Source organism: Narcine bancroftii, chromosome 5 (genome assembly GCF_036971445.1).
Source record: "Narcine bancroftii isolate sNarBan1 chromosome 5, sNarBan1.hap1, whole genome shotgun sequence".
Lineage (NCBI taxonomy): Eukaryota > Metazoa > Chordata > Chondrichthyes > Torpediniformes > Narcinidae > Narcine > Narcine bancroftii.
The window spans coordinates 153,451,904-153,474,198 of NC_091473.1; the positions used below are offsets into that span (position 1 = coordinate 153,451,904).

General features: G+C 48.9%; 2 protein-coding genes across 7 annotated transcripts in view; both read right to left on the reverse strand.

Annotated features, from left to right (window-relative positions):
• The window catches only part of lhx8a (LIM homeobox 8a), a 53,403-nt gene extending 44,871 nt beyond the window's left edge, over positions 1–8,532 (reverse strand). For 4 of the 6 annotated variants that reach the window (XM_069939418.1, XM_069939412.1, XM_069939411.1 and 1 more), the window contains exons 1-2: positions 8,444–8,532; positions 2,135–2,232 (exon numbers count right to left, since the gene is read on the reverse strand). In XM_069939418.1, coding sequence (XP_069795519.1) covers positions 2,135–2,141 — 7 coding nt within the window. In that variant the 5' untranslated portion in view covers positions 2,142–2,232; positions 8,444–8,532. Of the gene's footprint in view, positions 1–2,134; positions 2,233–2,410; positions 2,680–8,443 lie in introns of those variants that run through there. The other 2 variants (XM_069939417.1, XM_069939416.1) reach the window with 2 other exon arrangements.
• Positions 8,033–22,295, reverse strand: part of tyw3 (tRNA-yW synthesizing protein 3 homolog (S. cerevisiae)) — a 92,771-nt gene continuing 78,508 nt past the window's right edge. Inside the window, exon 6 of the mRNA XM_069939424.1 lies at positions 8,033–9,376. Within this exon, the coding sequence (XP_069795525.1) occupies positions 9,289–9,376 (88 nt within the window). The 3' untranslated portion in view covers positions 8,033–9,288. The remainder of the gene's footprint in view (positions 9,377–22,295) is intronic.

A 22,295-nucleotide genomic window follows, 5' to 3' on the forward strand; every position in this document is an offset into this window, starting at 1 on the left:
AATGTTCAGCGGTGCTGGGATAGACAACCCCCGCCAGTTTGCTACCCTCAGCCGATGAGGCTCCTGCAGAACATGTAAAAAACATCTCCGTAAATGGACTCTTCAAACGGCCGTACCATCCGCCTGTTCTATCCCCTCCCTGGGCCAGTTATTCAACTGCCGCCGGCTCCTCGTTCCGCCTCACCCGGTTTGCAACGGGCAGGTGAGATTGGCCTTTTGCCATCATCTTCTTCAAAGGTGTGTCCTCTGGAACCTTGAACCCAGAATTAACAACCCGGAATATTCCCCAGAGCTCCCCACCGACACCGCATACTGAAGTCTACATCAGGACTGATTCGGGTCCACCTTCATTTAAGAAACATCTAACCCAATGGTTCTCAACCTTTTTCTTTCCACTCACAACGGACTTTAAGTAATCCCTCTGCCATCGGTGCTCTGTGATTAGTAAGGGGTTGCTTAAGGTGGGATGTGGGTGGGAAGAAAAAGTTTGAGAACCACTGTTTTAATCGTCCCTCGTTGACTTGTTATGTGCACGGTTTCAGAACTCCAATGACAATTTTTCTCAAGCAAAATATTTCGGTAACAATTGGGTTTAGAGCAGTGATTCTCAACCTTCCCTTCCCACTCACATCCCACCTTAAGCAATCCCTTACTAATCTCACAGCACCGATGGCAAAGGGATTACTTAAGGTGGGATGTGAGTGGAAAGATAAAGGTTGAGAACCGCCGACCGGAAAGTGTTGCCCGAATCGTTGGTTACAGGGCAGGGAGGGTCAGCAGAACATCGAGGGCCGAAGGGCCTGTACTGGGCTGTCGTGTTTTATGTATCTTTACCTTTGCTATATAAAGAACACTATTTGACCTGCTGGGTTCTCCAGCGTCGTGAGTCGACTTCAACCACAGGGTCCACAGACTTTCGTGTTTTACTTTCCTTTAAATTGCTCTGTGATTAGTCAGGGGTTACTTAAAGTGGAATAGGAGTAGGAAATAAAAGCGAAGACCACTGTTGTGGGGGTGGGGGTGGGAAGGGACGTTTCGGCCCTGAGCCCTCTTCCAGGCAGGAAATGTCGGCGATATGTCTTTACCTCGAACTGACGCGGAGAGACCGGCCGAGTTCCTCCAGGGTCTCTGTGTTTTGACTGCAATCTCAGCGTCTGCAGACTTTCGTGCTTCTCTGCCTCCAGAGAGGTTGTGTATTAAACCCCACGGAGGGATGCGCGTGATCAGGGAGAGTTTTTGTAAATCGATCCGACGGTAACTTTGGAAAGGCGAGTGTCACCATTTGCGAATTCTGTCGCGTCCCATCTCGTTCTCGGTGAGACAGTCACCACCGAAATGCCAGAGGAACTGAGCCGGTTTTGCGGCGTCCCGTGAATGCTCTGAGACGGGCTGAATTCCCCAGTATCTCGGTGCTTATCAGACTATGATGTGGCTTTGTAACTGGGCAAGAGCGGGTGATTTTAGATCTTGGTTTGCGAGAAAAACGGTTCAATTTTACGATAGTTGAAAAGCTATTACTTGAAAGATTAATTTATAAATAAACACATATTCGGACCATTGCAGTTTAAGGGCTGCTAATTTGTCATCGGGGAAATTTCCTGTTGCCCTGGTCCGTCCCTCTCTCAGCAGCGACCAGTTATGTTTTAAATGACATTCTCTTAAAATGTAATTGAGATTCGGACACGGCGCTCCCACGCTCCTCATTTCTTATCATTATTTTCTTTTTAGTTTCACATTTTATTTACAACACAGTCGAAGCCGATTTAAACCCGTGCCGCCCAATTGCACCCCAATAACCTGCACGTTTCGAAGGGTGGGAGGAAACCGAAGCCCTAGGGAAAACCCACGCAGACACGGGGAGAACGAACCCCTTACAGGCAGCGCGGGATTCGAACCCCCGGCCCGAGAAAAAAAACAAGGATGTATAATGGATAGGCAGGCGGGACTCCTGTGGGTGGACTGACATAGGAAAGATGGGCCGAATGGGCTATTTCCCCGCTGTGTGACTCGATAGTGAACACTTTTATTAATTTGTCTGTGGCGGGGAGGCGAGATGAAGTGACGATCGACTTGCCCGCCTGCCTCTAGCGCCCGTGTCACCTGCCCTTATTAGAAATTCTTGTGGAAACCTCACCTCCCATCCAGCGACGTTCCTGGAGCTCCTTGACTGCATCCACTCGATCCTCAACCTGCCGACTTTGTCTTCCAATTGTTTCTGTGTGTGCGATTTAACTGTAAACATGGAATTAGAGAACCAGATGGACTTAGTGTCAGAGATGAGAGATTTCAGATTTATTGTCAGACCGCATACATCACATACAACCCCGAGATTTGTTTGGTCTCCGGCCCCGCAGGATGACCACATGTACACAAATAAAGAACTGTAAACAGATAACGAATGTAAACTAACTGTAACATAGAGAAAAGAAAAAATATCGGTAAGTTCAAAGTCAGAGTCCTTAAAAACGAGTCCCTGATTGAGTTTGTCATTGAGGAGTCTGAGGGTGGAGGGGGAGCCGCTGTTCTTGAACCTGGTGGTGCGAGTCCTGTGGCACCGAGACCTCTTTCCTGATGGCAGCAGCGAGAATAGAGCGTGTGCTGGGTCTTTGGTGATTGCTGCTCTCCGACGGCAGTTTTCCCGTGGATGATCGCGACACTGAGTGGGGGGGGGGGGGGGGGGGGGGGGGGGGGGGGGGGGGGGGGGGTGGGGGGGGGGGGGGTTTGCCTGTGATGTCCTGCCTTTTGCAGGGCTTGATGCTCAGGGGGTTTAGTGTCCCAAATAGCAGACTTGATGCAACCGATCAGGGCACTTTCCAACACACCTCTGTGGAAATTTGCCAGGGTTTCTGGTGTCATATCAAATCTCCGCTGGTGCTGGGATCACACACACACTTGGTTGAGGGTTCAGTCTAAAGATTTCCAGCCCACCCCCAATCTTCACTCGAAATGTGCCCTGGTCTGCACAGAAAGGCTTCGCCACTCTTTAGGCAGGACTCTGTTCCTAAGATTTGAGTCACTCCAGTCTGGACAGCTGCCTGGTTTGGAATTGCCTGGAGTTTCAGTGAACGGTAACAATATTCTTCCCCGCAGAGATTTAAAATAAACTTGAAACCTGTACTTAAAAATGCTGGAGAGACTCAGTTGACAGGTTAAGGTGTCACATCTCAGGGGATGGAAAAAGGAGATGGTTTATTGGGAGACAGGGAAAGGGGGTTAAAGCCTCAGGACAAAGACCCCCCCCCCCCCACACCCCGCCAGAACTGGGAGAGGGAGAAAGACACGGGTTCATTTTAATTTGCAGAGTGGGAGAAGAGTTCTTTCCTGAGGCAGTGGGATGAAGTCGAGTGGAGAGAGGTGCAGGCTTGGCCTCTCACTGAGGAAGATCCCCCCACCCCCCACCCACCCCGCGCCACAGAGACGACTCCTTCGGCAAATTTAAACGGACTTGGTTTTTCGTTCCTCTTCGTGAGGAACGACCTTGGTCCTGAAAGATGTTGGTGTTTGGTTCTCCCTGCCTGGACTCGCTCCCTGACTGCCGGCCATAGGTTCAACCTCCTCGTCCTGAGTGGCTCAGTTGATGGTCACGTCCTTCACCCATTCCTTCAGTGAGAATAAAGTGGAACAGCGGGTCATCCCGCTGCCCCAGAGACCCCCGAGAGCCCGGCGCTGTCTGTGTGGAGTTTGCATATTCTGCCCGCGTGGGTTTCCCCCGGGGATTCCAGCTTCCTCTCACGTCCACAGACCTGCGGGTCGGTGGGGATATTGGACAGAAAGAGTGGTCTGGAGCTGCAGTGTGAGTCTGTAACACACTTCTCCACATGAGACCAGCTGGCGGCTCCCTGCAGACCCCGCACTGCACCGCATCTCCGGCTGGGGCTGGGCACCCGTGCCCTGGGCTTTCACCACCTCGACTCCGGACTTGCAAGCGTTGGAGCGGTGCTGACTCCCCCTCCAAGGCACTCTCCCCACACCCCCCCCCCCACCATAACCCCCTACCAACGCTGACTCTCCCCCACATACACCCCTCCCCACCCCACCCCACAAACACCCCTCCCCACCCCACATGCACCCCTCCCCACCCCTCAAGCACCCCTCCCCACCCCACAAACACCCCTCCCCACCCCACAAACACCCCTCCCCACCCCACATGCACCCCTCCCCACCCCACAAGCACCCCTCCCCACCCCACAAACACCCCTCCCCACCCACAAACACCCCTCCCCACCCCACAAACACCCCTCCCCTCCCACCCCACCCCACGCACCCCTCCCCACCCCTCAAGCACCCCTCCCCACCCCACATACACCCCTCCCCACCCCACAAACACCCCTCCCCACCCCACAAACACCCCTCCCCACCCCACATACACCCCTCCCCACCCCACATACACCCCACATACACCCCTCCCCACCCCACATACACCCCTCCCCACCCCACATACACCCCTCCCCACCCCACATACACCCCTCCCCACCCCTCATGCACCCCTCCCCACCCCACCCCACCCCACATACACCCCTCCCCACCCCACAAACACCCCTCCCCACCCCACAAACACCCCTCCCCACCCCACAAACACGCCTCCCCACCCCACCCCACATGCACCCCTCCCCACCCCACAAGCACCCCTCCCCACCCCACAAACACCCCTCCCCACCCCACAAACACCCCTCCCCACCCCACAAACACCCCTCCCCACCCCACATACACCCCTCCCCACCCCACATACACCCCACATACACCCCTCCCCACCCCACATACACCCCTCCCCACCCCACATACACCCCTCCCCACCCCTCATGCACCCCTCCCCACCCCACCCCACATACACCCCTCCCCACCCCACAAACACCCCACACCCCACAAACACCCCTCCCCACCCCACAAACACGCCTCCCCACCCCACCCCACATGCACCCCTCCCCACCCACAAGCACCCCTCCCCACCCCACAAGCACCCCTCCCCACCCCACATGCACCCCTCCCCACCCCACATGCACCCCTCCCCACCCCACAAGCACCCCTCCCCGCCCCACAAACACCCCTCCCCGCCCCACAAACACCCCTCCCCGCCCCACAAACACCCCTCCCCGCCCCACAAACACCCCCTCCCCGCCCACATACACCCCTCCCCGCCCCCCATACACCCCTCCCCGCCCCACAAACACCCCTCCCCACCCCACAAACACCCCACCCCACACCCCCACCATTACCCCCTACCAACGCTGACTCTCCCCCGCCCCCTCACTCCACCCATGCAGCCTCTTATGCCCAATCCCACCCCCCGTTCCCCCACCTTCTCACTCGCGCTCTCCTCGTGCGCCTTCTGAGCCGGGAAACGACGCGCACGCGCATCCCGACGGTCATTCAGAGGTCGATCAGCACCTGGCGGGAGGCGCGCGGGTCCACACCTTGCGGGGCGTCACCGGCACCGGCCCCCCGTCATTGGTGCAGGGTCTCCGAACGCACGTCCCCGCCACACCCGGACCCGGGACGTCCCCGCCACACCCGGACCCGGGACGTCCCCCGCCACACCCGGACCCGGGACGTCCCCCCCCGCCACACCCGGACCCGGGACGTCCCCGCCACACCCGGACCCGGGACGTCCCCGCCACACCCGGACCCGGGACGTCCCCGCCACACCCGGACCCGGGACGTCCCCGCCACACCCGGACCCGGGACGTCCCGCCACACCCGGACCCGGGACGTCCCGCCACACCCGGACCCGGGACGTCCCCGCCACACCCGGACCCGGGACGTCCCGCCACACCCGGACCCGGGACGTCCCCGCCACACCCGGACCCGGGACGTCCCGCCACACCCGGACCCGGGACGTCCCCGCCACACCCGGGACCCGGGACGTCCCCCGCCACACCCGGACCCGGGACGTCCCCCGCCACAACCCGGACCCGGGACGTCCCCCGCCACACCCGGACCCGGGACGTCCCGCCACACCCGGACCCGGGACGTCCCCGCCACACCCGGACCCCGGACTTCCCCGCCACACCCGGACCCCGGACTCCCCCCCACACCCAGACCCGGGATGACCTGCCATACCCGGACCCAGGACGTCCCCGCCACACCCGTACCCGGGGGATCTCCACAACACCCGGACCCCAGGCCATTCCCACAACCCCTTCTCCCGCAGCCCCTGCAGCTATCATCCAGCTGTTCCCCAGCTGCGTGCTGGAATGTGGGCAGCCAACTTTGCCTCTGCCCATCCCTATTTTTTCTCATCTCTGGAGGATGTAGAATTCAACATGATTGCCCATTGCTTGTTCTCCCTGCCATTGGCTAGTGATCAGCGAGTGGTCGGTAGGTGCCCGTCCCTCTACCCCATCTCAGCTGACCCTGTCTCCAGCCCCTCGGAAGTGAGTGGCAGAGAATCTTTATTGTTTAAATGTTTTTTTTCTTTTCAGCGAGAGGAATTTCAGCTCCACTCCAGAGAGCGAGATTAGATCTGGATTTTCAGTCCTATCTCTGGAAAGTATCCGATTCAAGTTGTGGGCCATGCTGATACATATAGGCATGTTGTTATCTGGTGTGCACGGCAGGGTGAGCTTGGCTGTGAGATAGTATCAGGCCAGCCTCCTGACAGGTGAAGATAACACCATAACGAGAAGACCATAAGACATAGGAGCAGAAAAATGCCATTCAGCCCATTGAGTTTGCCTGGCTATTTAATTGAGAGCTGATCCATTTTCCCACCCAGCCCCACTGCCCAGCCTTCTCCCCATAACCTTTGTTGCCCTGGCTAATCAGGAACCTATTAATCTCTGCCTTAAATACACCCCAATGACCCGGCCTCCACAGCCACCTGTGGCAATAAATTCCACAGATTCATCCCTCTCTGGCGAAAGAAATTCCTCTGCATCTATGTTCTAACCGGACACCCTTCCATTCTGAAGTTGTGCCCTCTTGTCTGAGACTCTCCCACCATGGGAAACAACCTTTTTACATCTACTCTGTCCAACATTCAAAATGTTTCAATGAAATCCCCCCTCATTCTCCTCAATCCCAATGAGTACAGGCCAAAAGGTCAGCACAGATGGCGTATCAGTTAGTGCAACGCTGTTACAGCGCCAGTGATTGGGACTGGGGTTTGAATCCCACACTGCCTGTAAGGAATTTGCATGTTGTCCTGTGTCTGCATGGGTTTCCCTGGGGGCTCCGGTTTCCTCCTACCCTTCAAAATGTGCCAGAGGTTGTAGGTCAACTGGGTGGCACGGGCCCATGGGCCGAAATGGCCTGTAACTGTGCTGCAGTCAAATGTTTCTCATAGGACAGATAACCCTTTCATTTCCAGAATCATCCTTGTGAATTTCCTCTAAACACAAACACCAACCTGCTGCCCTTCCCTTCATGGTGATTTATGCACCGTATATTTTGGAATCTTGGCACTGATGGTGAGGCCAGTGATCACTACCACCCCCCAACCCAACGCCTCCCCAGATCTGCAGAGGGTGCAGCTGATCCCAGGCTGGGGGATGTGTGGTCTTGAGGGGAACCTGCGGATGGTGGTGGTGTTCCCTGACACCTGTTGCACATCCATCTCTCTGGGTGGGAGGGGTGGTGGGTTGGGAAGGGGCCATGGAAGTCCATTACTGCACCGACAATGTCCGTGATGAGGGGGAAGGGGCTGTGTCTGAACCTGGTCATATCCTGGCCATCATCCCAATCATCGCATTCATTGCAGCAGGATTTTCACATGGTACCTCCCTCTGTTCCTGGATGGGAATGTGCATTGTTTGAAAGTTCCCAGATGGTTTAGAGAGCCCTGTAGCTGGTGCCTGACATTAGAGAAACGTCCTTGGCTTTGGGCCTGGGATATCTCCAGTTGCCCTTCATAAATCAGAGTATTGAATCCAGGAGTTGGGATGTTATGGTGAAGTTGTATAAGACATTGGTGAGCCCAACATTTAGAGCATGTCTTCAGTTCTGGTCACTACAGGAAAGATATCAATAAGATAGGAAAAGTGCAGAGAAGATTGACTAGGATGTTGCCTGAACTCCAGGAACTGAGTTACAGGGAAAGGATAAACAGGTACGGACTTTATTCCCTGGAGCGTCGAATAATGAGGGGAGATTTGAATTATGAAGGGGGACAGACAGAGTAAATGTAGATACAAACCAGAGGATGTGGGTTAAGGGTGAAAGGGGAAAAGTTTAGAACCATGGTACCATAGAACATTACAGCACAGAAACAGGTACATTCTTTTTGCCTAGTCCCACTGACCTGCACCCAGTACATATCCCTCCATCCCTCTCCCATCCATGTACCTGTCCAAATTGCCCTTAAATGTTAAAATTAAGCCTGCATTCACCACTTCAGCTGGCAGCTCGTTCCACACTCTCACCACTCTCTTTGTGAAGTTCCCCCTCATGTTCTCCCTAAACCTTTCCCCTTTCAACTTTAACCCATATCCTCTGATTTGTATCTCACCTCTTTGGCTTGGCTTCGCGGACGAAGATTTATGGAGGGGTAAATGTCCACGTCAGCTGCAGGCTCGTTTGTGGCTGACAAGTCCGATGCGGGACAGGCAGACACGGTTGCAGGGGTTGCAGGGGAAAATTTGTTGGTTGGGGTTGGGTGTTGGGTTTTTCCTCCTTTGTCTTTTGTCAGTGAGGTGGGCTCTGCGGTCTTCTTGAAAGGAGGTTGCTGCCCGCCGAACTGTGAGGCGCCAAGATGCACGGTTTGAGGCAATATCAGCCCACTGGCGGTGGTCAATGTGGCAGGCACCAAGAGATTTCTTTAGGCAGTCCTTGTACCTCTTCTTTGGTGCACCTCTGACACGGTGGCCAGTGGAGAGCTCGCCATATAACACGATCTTGGGAAGGCGATGATCATCCATTCTGGAGACGTGACCTACCCAGCGCAGTTGGATCTTCAGCAGCGTGGATTTGATGCTGTTGGCCTCTGCCATCTCGAGTACTTCGATGTTAGGGATGAAGTTGCTCCAATGAATGTTGAGGATAGAGCGGAGACAACGCTGGTGGAAGCGTTCTAGGAGCCGTAGGTGATGCCGGTAGAAGACCCATGATTCGGAGCCGAACAGGAGTGTGGGTATGACAACGGCTCTGTATACACTTATCTTTGTGAGGTTTTTCAGTTGATTTTTTTTCCAGACTCTTTTGTGTAGTCTTCCAAAGGCGCTATTTGCCTTGGCGAGTCTGTTGTCTATCTCGTTGTCGATCCTTGCATCCGATGAAATGGTGCAGCTGAGATAGGTAAACTGGTTGACCGTTTTGAGTTTTGTGCGCCCGATGGAGATGTGGGGGGGCTGGTAGTCATGGTGGGGAGCTGGCTGATGGAGGATGATGATGATGCATGAGTTTTTCAAGCTTTGTTGGGACCAAGGAAAACTGCCTCAGGACCCTGTACAAAAACAAAGGCAATAAATCAGACTGCTTAAACTACAGGGGAATCACGCTGCTCTCCATTGCAGGCAAAATCTTTGCTAGGATTCTCCTAAATAGAATAATATCTAGTGTTGCCGAGAATGTTCTCCCAGAATCACAGTGCGGCTTTCACGCAAACAGAGGAACTACTGACATGGTCTTTGCCCTCAGACAGCTCCAAGAAAAGTGCAGAGAACAAAACAAAGGACTCTACATCACCTCTATTGACCTCACCAAAGCCTTCGACACCGTGAGCAGGAAAGGGCTTTGGCAAATACTAGAGTTCCTTGGATGCCCCCCAAAGTTCCTCAACATGGTTATCCAACTGCATGAAAACCAACAAGGTCAGGTCAGATACAGCAATGAGCTCTCTTTGGCCTGGAAGTCAGCCTGAAGAAAACTGAGGTATCTCACCTACCCACAGTGGAAAAGGCCTATCTATCCCCCTCATAATTTTAAATACCTCTATCAAATCTCCTTCATTCTTCTAAGCTCCAGGGAATAAAGCCCTAACCTGTTTAACCTTTCCCTGTAACTCAATTCTTGAAGTCCGGGCAACATCCTAGTCAATCTTCTCTGCACTCTTCCTATCTTATTGATATCTTTCCTGTAGTTCAGTCACCAAAACTGCACACAATTCTCCAAATTTGGCCTCATGAATGTCTTATACAACTTTACCATAACATCCCAAGTCCTGGACTCAATACTTTGATTTATGAAGGCCAATGTGCCAAAAGGTCTCTTTACAACCCTGTTCACCTGTGACACCACTTTCAGGAAATTATGTATCTGTATTCCCAGATCCTTCACTTCTCCTGCACTCCTCAGTGCCCGACCATTCACTGTGTACTTCTTTTCTTGGTTTGTCCTTCCAAAATGCAACACCTCACACTTGTCTGCATTAAATTCCATTTCTGCCTTTTTTTCAGCCCATTTTTTCAGCTGGTCCAGATCCCTCTGCAGCTTTGAAAATCTCCTTTACTGTCCATAATGTCTCCAATCTCAGTGTCATCTGCAAACTTACTGATCCACTTTCCCACATTGTCATCCAGATCATTGATACGGATGGCAAACAGCAATGGTCCCAGCATCGATCCCTGAGCCACACCATTAGTCGCTGTTAAAGGGAACATTAGAGGGAACTTCTTCACACAGAGAGTGGTGGGAGTGTGGAACAAGATGAATTGGTGAATGGGGGCTCAATTTTAACATTCAATAAAAATTTGGACAGGTACATGGATGGGAGGTGTGTGAAGGGCTATGGACTGGTTACACGTCAGTGGGACAAAGCAGAATAAGTTTGGCACAGACTAGAAGGACTGAAGGCCCTGTTTCTGTGGCTGTAATGTTCTCTGGTTCCATGTTGGAAGGTTTGCAATTATCAGATTGTACGACTGTGACAGAGTCAGAGACTTCTACGCATGGAAATTCAAAATAAGCACAGAAGATGCTGAAAGTGTTCAGCAGGTCGGGCAGTGTCTGTGAAGACAGAAAAAAGATGAGCGTTTTAAGTCAAAGACCCTTCCTTGGGACTGGGAAAGGGAATGTCCCTGCTTGGGCAAGACAATTTCACAAAGGCGTCTGGTGTACGGACTGATGAGGGCAGATGGAGTCATGGCTGGAGAGTCACGTGATGCCCACATCCACGTCAGGGGCAAGCCCGTAATGGGAGGTGGAAATAACAGAGGAGCTGATGCACGGCCTCGATCCGAAATATCGGCAATCTGCTGCTACTGAAGCAGGACACTTGTTGGAGTGTGAAAACAGACTGTGGGGGGGAAGTCGGTGCATCAGGCAGAAGCATTTATCAGGAGGGAGTATATAAAGGGGAGGTAAAGAGGAGGGGCTCACGAGAGAATGTAAGAGGATGGAATTTGGAGCAAAACACAAGCTGCTGGAGGATCGCAGTATCCATGGGGATGGGGAGAGGGGGGGAAGAACCGTCAACATTTGAGGCATGAATCCTAAATCAAGATTGGGGAGTGAAGAGGGGAGATAACCAGTATACCGGGCGAGCAGCATCCATGGGAGAAACAGGATTGTCAGGAGCGGGGCAATGGGTGATGAAGGGTGGGAGGTGACTGGTGGATCCAGGTGAGGAGGGGGATGATAAGCAGAGAGAATCAGGAGGTGGGGGGGGAGAGGGAAGCATTGAAAAAGATTGCATGTTCGGTCAGTCTCACCTGTTACAGAGAGAAAAATGGGATTAATATTATTGATAGATAATCTACAGGAGAACTGGTGTGTTGGAACATGGTTGTAAAATAGCTATCAGAAATGATTGAATTGATGTTAGGGTGGCTACAACATTAGTTGGGATTTTAGAAGAATGAGGGGGGATCTCACTGAAACATTTTGAATGTTGAAAGGCGTTGACAGAGTCAATGTAGAAAGGTTGTTTCCCACGGTGAGAGAGTCTAGGACAAGAGGGCACAACTTCAGGATTGAAGGATCCCCTTAGAACAGAGATGGGGAGGAATTTCTGCAGCCAGAGGGAGGTGAATCTGTGGAATTTGTTATCACAGGCAGTTGTGAAGGCTGGGTCATTGAGCGTATTTAAGGCAGAGATTGATAGGTTCTTGATTAGCTTTGGCAGTAGGGCAGAGTGGGGAAATGGATCAGCTCACAATTGAATGGCAGGACAGACTCGATGGGTTGAATGGCCTATTTCTGCACCTATGTCATATTGTCTTATTACCAAATGCAAGATGAGATATTGTTTTACTTTTCAATTACATTAAATTGAAGACTGGGTCAAAAGCTAGTGCTAAAGGGTTAAGATATCTGCCTCGAATACACAGTGCAAGAGCTTAAATTTAGTGGCTACATATCGATTGTGCCAACCTTTTCCATTTTGTGTAAAATTTTGGAAGAGATTTCCTGTTTTCAAGCTTTATCTGATGTCTGTGTTGTGGATTAAGGTTGCAGGACTGTAGACATAAGGCAAAGTCATGCAGTGTTCTCACTGAGAAACCATACGGAATTTGTAATATCAGGAAGTGCTTGGGTGCCTGGAAGATGGGACGATAGTACATCTTGTTGCATACCATTCCACTGAAGCTTCAAGAGCAGAACTGAGCATTGAAGGTTTGTTCAAAGTTGAATCCTGACTCCATCCTGGGTGCTCAAGTGGCCATCCTCTCTGAGAGCCCCCCCCCCCTACCCCCTACCCCCACCCCATCAGGAAGGCAGAGAACCATAGGCTTCCTAACAAAGCCCAATTCTGTGAAATACAGTAAGACAGCACAGAAAAAGGAAAGGCTTGTTTCCCAACCCTGCTCTGCCTGTTCGACCTCCTACCCAAGGTCCGCAAATACAATTGTCCCGGCAGACTCATTGGTTACGCACTGAACTGGTGTCCGCTACAAAGCCTTTCAATGTAGGTGTCTGCGAGTTTCTGACTTGCAGCACTAAGTCGTGTGTTCTATATCCTGTGCACACTGTGAGACTATTGACTTCCTCCAGCATCTCTGTGTTTTGACAGAAAGAGGCCCATAAGTTCATCGAGTTGGTGTCAATTCACCCGAACCCTACTCTGACCTCATTCTAATTGCCCCACAGTCCCAATTTACAGCAGCCAATTAATGTGGGAGGAAACCGGAGACCCCAGGGAAACTCACACAGTTACAGGTAAACTCCATACAGAGAGCGCCGGAGGTCGGGATCAAACCCACATGATCACAGGGAGAATGTACAAATTCATCAGATGGCCTTTAATTTTTCAGGATTTACTGATACTGTGTACTGGATTATTTTATTGAATGCATCAAATTAACTGGTTTAAATTCCTAGCAGGAGTGGTGGGATCTGAACACCTTTTTCCTTATCATGAGTCGGGGTCTACAAATTACTCATCCAGTCACCTAACCATGCAGACAGTTTCTGTCCACTCACTATTAGGCAGAAGGTGCTTGCCAGTTTCTGTCTTAGCAGCAGTGAGACAAAGTGAGAGTGGGAGCCTTTTAAGCACCGATGAAGGTACGAGCTTAGTACTCATGAGAAGGAGATGGTAGCCTGGCAGGAACCTAAGGACTAAGGAGAGCTAGAAGGGACATGAGAAGGCCTTGGCAAATAGGATTATGGAAAACCCTAAGGCTTTTCATGCTTACCTGGAGAAGGATGACGAGAGTGAAGTGGGGCCACTAAAGGATAAAGGAGGCAACATGAGCCTGGAGATGGACGAGGTCCTAAATGAACACTTTGCTTCAGGATTCACCACATTGGTCAATGTGAGGTCAGTACAGAACAGGCTTCTTGTGCTGGACCATGTTGAAGTTAGAAGGAGGAAATGCTGGCATCTTCTTAAAAACATTTGGATTGATAAGTCCCCAGGACCAGACGAGATCTACCCCAGGTTACTAAGGAAGCAAGGGAAGAGATTGCTGGGGAATTGGCAATGATCTTGGCATCCTCCTTGCCCACAGAGAAGGTACCAGAGGATTGGGGAATGGCAAATTGAACATAGAACATAGCACACTTCAGGCTATTTGGCCCTCAATCTTGTGCTGACCCATATATTCCTTTTAAAAAAAGTACAAAACCCTCCCTACCCCATAAACCTCTATTTTTCTTCCAACCATGCATCTGTCTAAGAGTCTCTTAAATGCCCCTAATATTCCAGCCTCCACCACCACCCCTGGCAAGGCATTCCAGGCCCCCACAACTCTTCATAAAAACCTACTCTTAATGTCTCCCCTAAACTTCCTTCCCTTCACTTTGTACATATTTCCTCTGGTGTTGGCTATTCCTGCCCTGCTAAACAGGTGCTGACTGTCCATCCTATCTATGCCTCTTATAATCTTGTAGACCCCTATTAAGTCTCTCCTCATCCTTCTACATTCCAAAGAAAAAAGTCTCAGCTCTACTAACCTTGCCTAATAAGATTTATTTCCAATCCAGGCAACATCCTGGTAAATCTCCTCTGCACCTTCTATCTCGCTATAATGAGGTGACCAGAACTGAACACAATACTCTAAGTATGGTCTCACCAGAGATTTGTAAAGTTGCCACCATGATCTCTCTACTCCTGAACTCAATCCCCCTATTAATGAAGCCCAGCATCCCATAGACCTTTTTAACTATCCTATCAACCTGTGTGGTGATTTTAAGGGGTGTAAGGATTTGGACCCTAAGGTCTCTCTATTCATCCACACTCCTAAGTAACCAATCTTCTGGTTTGTTCTTCCAAAATACATCACCTCAAACTTATTTGGATTGAACTCCATCTGCCTCTTTTCTGCCCAACTCTGCATCCTGTCTATATCCTCTTGTTACCTTCAACAACCTTCAGCTCTGTCCACAACTCCTCCAATCTTGGTGTCATCCGCAAACTTACTGACCCATCCTTCCACCTCTTCATCCAGGTCATTTATAAAAATCACAAAGAGCAGGGGTCCCAGAACACTCCAGATCCCTGCTACACTCCACTAGTCACCAACCTCCATGCAGAATATTTTCCTTCCACTACTATTCTCTGCTTTCTTCCTACAAGCCAATTTTTATACACACAGCCAAGGTTCCACTGATCCCATTACTCATGACTTTCTGAACAAGTTTCTCATGTAGGACCTGTGCCACCCAATTTACAACCCATTAACCTGCACCCTCAGTACATTTGAATGCCTTACTAAAATTCATGTAGACCACATCTACTGCCCTACCCTCATCAATTTATTTTGTAACCTCCTCAGAAAAACTCAATTAAATTTGTGTGGCATGACCTTCCCTTCACAAAGCCATGCTGACTGTCCTTGAGTCGACTGGACTTCTCCAAATGCTCATAGATCCTGTCCTTAAGAATCCTCTCCACACCTTGATGAAGGGCTCCAGCCTGAAACGTTGGTTCTGTATCTTCACCTTTGCTAAATAAAGACACTGTTTGACCTGCTGAGTTTCTCCAGCATTTGTGTGTTTTTTCACTTAACCACGGTGTCCACAGAATCCTGTGTTTTACCTCTCCAATAGTTTTCACACCACTGGCATAAGACTCACTGGTCTATAATTCCCAGGATTATTTCTATTACCTCTTTTTAAATTTTATTTTTCATTTTTTTCAAAATTAACATAATCTCATGTTTGAAAACACAATAATTTTCAACATATTTACACATTCTTTCAGTAAAATTCATGTTAAAAAATACAGATAGTCAGTTTACTTACAATTTCCCTCCTCCCCCATCTCAAAATTAATCAAAACAGAACCAAAAACAAAATTGGTAAAAGGAAAACTAAAGAAAATTCAGCGCCAGGTGTTCTGATCTTGCTTTACTCTTTGAGGTGCTGCACTGCTGTCGTCTCGACATTTTATTAGCTTTTTAAAGCTGTGTGTTATTCTTATAACTGTGCACCAAGGTTGCTATATTTTGGCAAAAGTGTCTAATTATTTCTTGAATTGTATGTTATTCTTTCAATGGACACGCAGTTGTGCATCTCTGTGAACCATCGCGAGATGAGGGGGGGGGGGGGTGGCGTCAGACTTCCAGGTGATTGCAATACATTTTTTTTTGCCACTGACAAGACAATATCTACATTGAAAGTGGATTCCCATGTAGACAGGGTGGTTAAGTAGGCATACGGTATGGGAGCTGGGAGGTGATGCTGTGACTGTTTAAGGCATTGGTGAGGCCAGGTTTGGAGAATTGTGTTCTGTTCTGGTCTCCAAATTATGGGAAGGATATAGATAAGGTGGAGAGGGTGCAGAGATTTATCAGGATGTTGCCTGGCTTACACATCTAGAGTACAGAAAAAGATTAAGGAGACTGGGACTTTATTCATTTGAACGTAGACGGTTGAGAGAGGATTTGATAGAGATATTTAAAATTATGAAGGGAATAGATAGACTAGACGTAAATAGACTCTTTCCCCTGAGGGCAGGAGAGGTTGGAACAAGAGGGCATAAGTTAAGGGTAAGAGGGCAAAACTTTAGGAGAAATTTTAGAGGATGCTTCTTCACTCAGAGAGTGGTGGCAGAATGGAATGATCTTCCAGAGGAGATAGTTGCGTCAGGGTACTTTCTGTCATTTAAGAGAAGGTTGTATGTGTACATGGATATGAGGGGGTTGGAGGGTTATGAACAGAGAGTGGGAGGGGGGAACTAGTGGAGTTGTTCAAATGAACCGGCGCGGACTCGAAGGCCTGTAAACGGTTGTATGGTTATATAGTTACAAATTTAATTTAGAATTTTATTAATGTTCTGCCCATGTCCTCCAGGTTTCCCAATAAACACAGCTCCAGGTCAGTGGGAAGTCTGTTCCCATAATTGTAGTTAATATGTTAGATAATTCAAGCCAAAAAGGTCTCACCTTCACACAGGTCCATGTGGAGTGTATATAGGTACCAATTTCTGACCCCCACCTGAAGTACATTTCTGATATCCTTGGTTTTCTTTTATGTAATTTTTGTGGAGTTAGGTATAATTGGTGGAAGAAATTGTATTGTCTGGCGTTGATCACCAACGTTACTCTTTCCCTACAAAAATCTGACCAACACTTTTCATCGATCGTTATTCCAGAGTCCCGACTCTCACCTCTCCCTTTATCTTTGCAGGCCTGGTTTTGGGCTCTCATTTTGAAGTAAAAAGTACATTCTAGATATAAATTTGGGAGCACCTCCCAGTTGAAGTCACCCTTCCACCTCAGGCCCCATTTTTCCCTCAGAAAGGATCTTAACTGTGTACTCAATCTTTTTTTGTCATCTAGATACTGCAATCCAGGCAACATTTTAGCAAATCTTCTCTGCACCCTCTCTACCTTCCTATAATTTGGGGACCAGAACTGCACATAATATCCCAAATTTGGCCTCATCAATGTATTGAATAGTCTCAACATCACTTCCCAACTCCTATATTCTATGCTTTGTTCTATAAAGGCCAGCATACCAAAAGCCTTCTTCACCAGTCTATCCACATGAGATTCTACTTTCAAAGAACAATGAACCGTAATTCTAAGATCTCGCTGTTCCTTTGCATTCATCAATGGCCTCCCCTTCACTGCACATGTCCCATTTTGATTATTCTTCCCAAAATGAAGAACTTCATACTTATCGGTATTAAATTGCATTTGCCACCTTTCAGCCCACTCTTCTAAGCATACAAAATCCCCCTGCAGTCTCTAAAAACCATCTTCACTATCCCCATATTTTTGTATCGTCCGCATATTTACTGACCCAATTTACCACTCCATCATTCAAATCATTAATGTAAATAATGAACAACAAGGGACCCAACACCGATGCCTGAGACACACCGCTCGTCACTGGCCTCCATCCTGACAGACAGTTATCCACTATGACTCTCTGGCATCTACCTTCTAGCCACCGTTGAACCCATCTGACTATCTCACCATTAATACTTAGCACCTGAACCTTCACCAACCTTCCACGTGGAACCTTATCGAAGGCCTTACTGAAATCCAAATAGACCACATCTACTGCTCTACCTTCATCAACCTTTCTAGTCACCTCTTAAAAAAATTCAACAAGATTTGTCAAACATGACCTTCTCCTCACAAACCCATGTTGGATGTCACTGATCAATCCCTGCCCCTCTAGATACTTATACATATTATCTTTAAGAATACTTTCCATTAGTTTACCCACCACCGACGTCAAACTTACTGGCCGATAATTGCTGGGCCTACACCTGGAGCCCTTTTTAAACAGAGGAACCACATTTGCACCGCACCTTTCTCCAGTGACGGTTGAAAAATCACTGTCAGACCCTCCACCATTTCCTCCCTGACTTCCCTCAAGGACCTGGGGAAAATCTCGTCGGGTCCCGGAGACTTATCCACCTTTATATACCTCAGAAGTTCCAACACCCCCTCTTTCCTAATCCTTATGTTTTCCATAATTACCCTTCTTCCTCACTTATCCTACACAATTCCATATCCTTCTCCCGAGTGAATACCAACGAGAAGAACTCATTCAATATCTTCCCCATCTCATTCAGCTCCACACACAGTTATCCGCTCTGATTCTCCAATGGACCACTCTCCTTTTGCTATTCACAAATTTGTAAAAACCCTTCAGATTTATTTTCACCCTGTTTGCTATAGCCACCGTGTACCTTCTTTTCACTTTCCTAAGCTTCCTTTTACAATCTATGTATTTTCCAATCACCTCTTTTACTCCTTGTTTCTTATATTTAATGAAGGCCTCCCTTTCTATTTGAACCAAATTTAAAATATCCCTTGAAAACAACAGCTCCCTCGAACTTTTGGTTCTGCCTTTTATCCTAACAGTCTTCTGTACCCTCAAAATCTCACCTTTAAATGCCTTCCAATTCTCCTCTACCCCCTTCCCATAAAACAAATCAGTCCAAACCATTCCTCATTTCTTCATATTTGGCTTCCTCCCCACTCAAAAATCCTAATCTTTGGACCAGATATATCCCTTTCCATAATTATGTTGAAACTAATGGATCCATGATCACTGAATCCGAAGTGCTCCCCAACACACACCTCAGTCACCTGCCCAATTTCATTCCCCAACAGTAGGTCCAACACTACTCCTTCTCTACGTATTGCTGCAAAAAACTATCCTGCACACATTTTACAAATTCTAATCCATCCAGCCCCTTCACAGAATGTGTTTCCCATCTATATTTTGAAAATTAAAATCCCCCACGAACACAACTCTTATAAACGTCCAAAAGTCCATACTTCTCAACAGCTTTAGAGTTTAGGCATCATTATCGCCAACACAAATGATCCAATAGTAACCTAGCCAGATATTCCAAATCGACCATTCTGCTTTCCAACTGTGCTGACATTAAGAAATAATCAATTCTGGTGAAAGAATCATGGGGGTTTGAGTAAAAGGAGTAATCTCTAGCTTGGGGACAGAACCACCTCCAGGCATCTATTAGATTTAAATCTTTCATCAATGCTAATGTAGCTTTTGACACTTTAGCTTTTGTCACTATCTGTGTAGATTTATCTAATATGGGGTCTGGACAAAAATTGAAGTCTCCTCCAATTAAAATCTTGTTTTATCCTCCAGCTATTTTGAGAAGACCTTTTGTATAAATAATTCATCGTCTGTATTTGGTGCATAACGATTCATCAGTGTCCAAGCCTCAGAATAATTCTGACAATGTGCTATTATATATCATCCATTCTGATCCATCTCTACATCCTTCACCACCACTGGAGCATTTTTATCTATTAAAATGGCTACCCCTTGCCTTGGGGTTATTCAAAGACAAAATTAATTGTCCCACCTAATCTCTCTTCAATGTGACATGTTCTTGTTTTGTGAGATGTGTTTCCTCTGCAAACACTATATCTGTCTGTAATTCCTTGAGGTGTGCCAAGGGTCGTTTTCTTTTAATATTTTCATTCAATCCATTTATATTAATACTGACAAACTTTAATATCTTTTTCATTGATGTCTAAATTTATACTTATCTGTTTCTGGTATGTATTTTTCCACAGGAGTGCACATGCCTCCTGGCAGATTCTTTTGTCTTTTGCACTGCTGGTTTTGCTAAAAAAACACAAGCAGGAAAGGAAAAAACAAAACAAATCCCACTTTATATCGCCAGCCCCAATCACATGGAGCATGTGGCCCACTAAGGTGACTGTACACCCAGCTAAAGGAATTTGGACTCACTATAAACCCTTCCAAGTGTCAGTTTTGGGTTGGAAATGATCGACTTCCTGGGGCACAGAATCAACAGGCGCGGTTGAAGAGGTAGAGGCTGTTTGGTGCTTCTCCAAGCCCCGCACAGTGAAGGAGTTGAAGGAATTCACTGGTTTGATTAATTTTTTACCACCATTTTATACCAGCAGTGGTTCACATCATGCACCCCCTGTTCACACTCATGGTGGTGAAAGGAGAAGATAATACCTGGGACAATGAGGCTTCGGCTACGGACACGCTGGCCAACGTCACCCTTCTGGTACACCCCAGGCCAGAGGTGCCAACTGCTCTCACAGTGGACACCTCCAGCACAGTGGTAACAGGATGTACTGGAACAATTCATCAAAGGGCAATGGCAGCCCCTGGCCCTCTTTAGCAGGTACCTCCGGCCACTCAAACTCAAATACAGCACCTTTAACCGTGAACTATTGGCACTGAACCTGACAGTCAGGCACTTCAGGTATTTCCTGGAAGGTAGACAATTCAAGGTCTTTACAGATCATGAACTGTTAACCTTTACCTTCCACAAAGTGTCGGGCCCATGGTCTAGGCAGCAGCGACGCCTCTCATGTGTCTGAGTTCACCATGGACATTCAACGCATCATGGTGGCCGATGCACTGTCCCACCCCGCGATCATGTCCATCCAGGCCCTGTCCCAGGGAATAGTTTATACAGTCCTAGCCAAGGCACAGCAGGAAGACCCTGAGATCCCGGCATACAGAACAGCAGTGTCCATCCTCAGGCTGGAGGATGTCACCATTGATCCTGGCAACCAGAGACTCCTCGGCGATGTCTCCACCGGCAAACCCCGCCCCATTGTGCTGGCAGCGTGGAGACAGCAGGTCTTCAATGTGGTACAAGACTTCTGTTAAAATAGTGGCCAGTAAGTTTGTCTTGCACGACCTCTGGAAACAGGTCAGTCAGTGGGCCAAGACCTGCATGCTCTGCCAGACGTCCAAAGTGCAGACGCACATCAAGGTGCCTCCCAGTCGTTTCAGCCAGCATGATGTAGGTTCAGCCACATCCATATTGATATTGTAGGAACGCTACCTGTCTCCTGCGAGGTGAGATATCTCCTCACCCATGATTGACTGCTCCATGAGGTGGCCAGAAGTGGTCCCTTTGGCTGGACACAACCACTGAGACTTGCTCCATGGCACTGATTTATATTTGGGTGTTGAGATTTGGAATCCTGGTGTATACGACCTCTGATAGAGGTACACAGTTCACTTTGGGACTCTGGGCAGTGCTGGCCAACTTGCTGGGAACCCAGCTCCATGATTGACTGCCTCAAGCCAGCACATCTGGATATTAGCCAACCGGTCTCCATTCAGCCCCCGCGATGCAGAAGTAGGCTACAGAAAGTGGCGAACAGCACTTTGATCGCTGGATCGGGGTAGGTGGGGTCCCGTTAACTGGCTGACAAATGCGGCGACCATGCAGACCCCATAGGGGTCAGCGGCCTTCATCCCAGGTGACCACCCACACAGCGGGAAAGTGAGCAATGGCAGGAATGCCACCCAGTTGGAGATCGGTGCTGCTGTGACATCACTCTCACCGTCAACAGCGAGGAGAGCGGCCAGTGCAATAAATCGGTCTTTGACCGACTGTTCATATGGGTGTCTTCATTCCACACTTCGCAATAATATTATGTGTATTGTCTGCAGTTCTGGTCAATGAACTACAGGAAAGATATCTAGAAGATTGAAAGAGTGCAGAGAAGATTTACTAGGATGTTGCCCGGACTTCAGGAGTTGAGTTACAGGAAAAGATTAAACAGGTTAGGACTTTATTCCTTGGAGCATAGAAGTATGAGGGGAGATTTGATAGAGGTTTACATGATTATGAGAGATATAGACAGAGTGGATGTGGGTAGGCTTTTTACATTTAGATCGGGGGAGATCAATACAAGGGGTCATAGTTTTAAGCGGAAAAGGGAAAGGTTTAGGGAAACATTAGGGGAAAGTTCTTCACTCAGAGAGTGGTGGGAGTGTGGAATGAGCTGTCAACTCAAATGTGGTGAATGTGAGCTCGATCTTGAGTTTTAAGAATAAATTGGATAGATACGTGGATGGGAGAGGTCTGGAGGGTTATGGAATGGGAGCAGGTCAGTGGGACTAGCAAGAGGATGACCAGCACCGACTAGAGGGGGCAAACGGCGTGTTTTCTGTGCTGTCGTGTTCTACTTAAGAAAAAATTGGATGGGAGAGATATGGAGGGCTGTGGACTGGGTGCAGGTCAGTGGGACCAGGCA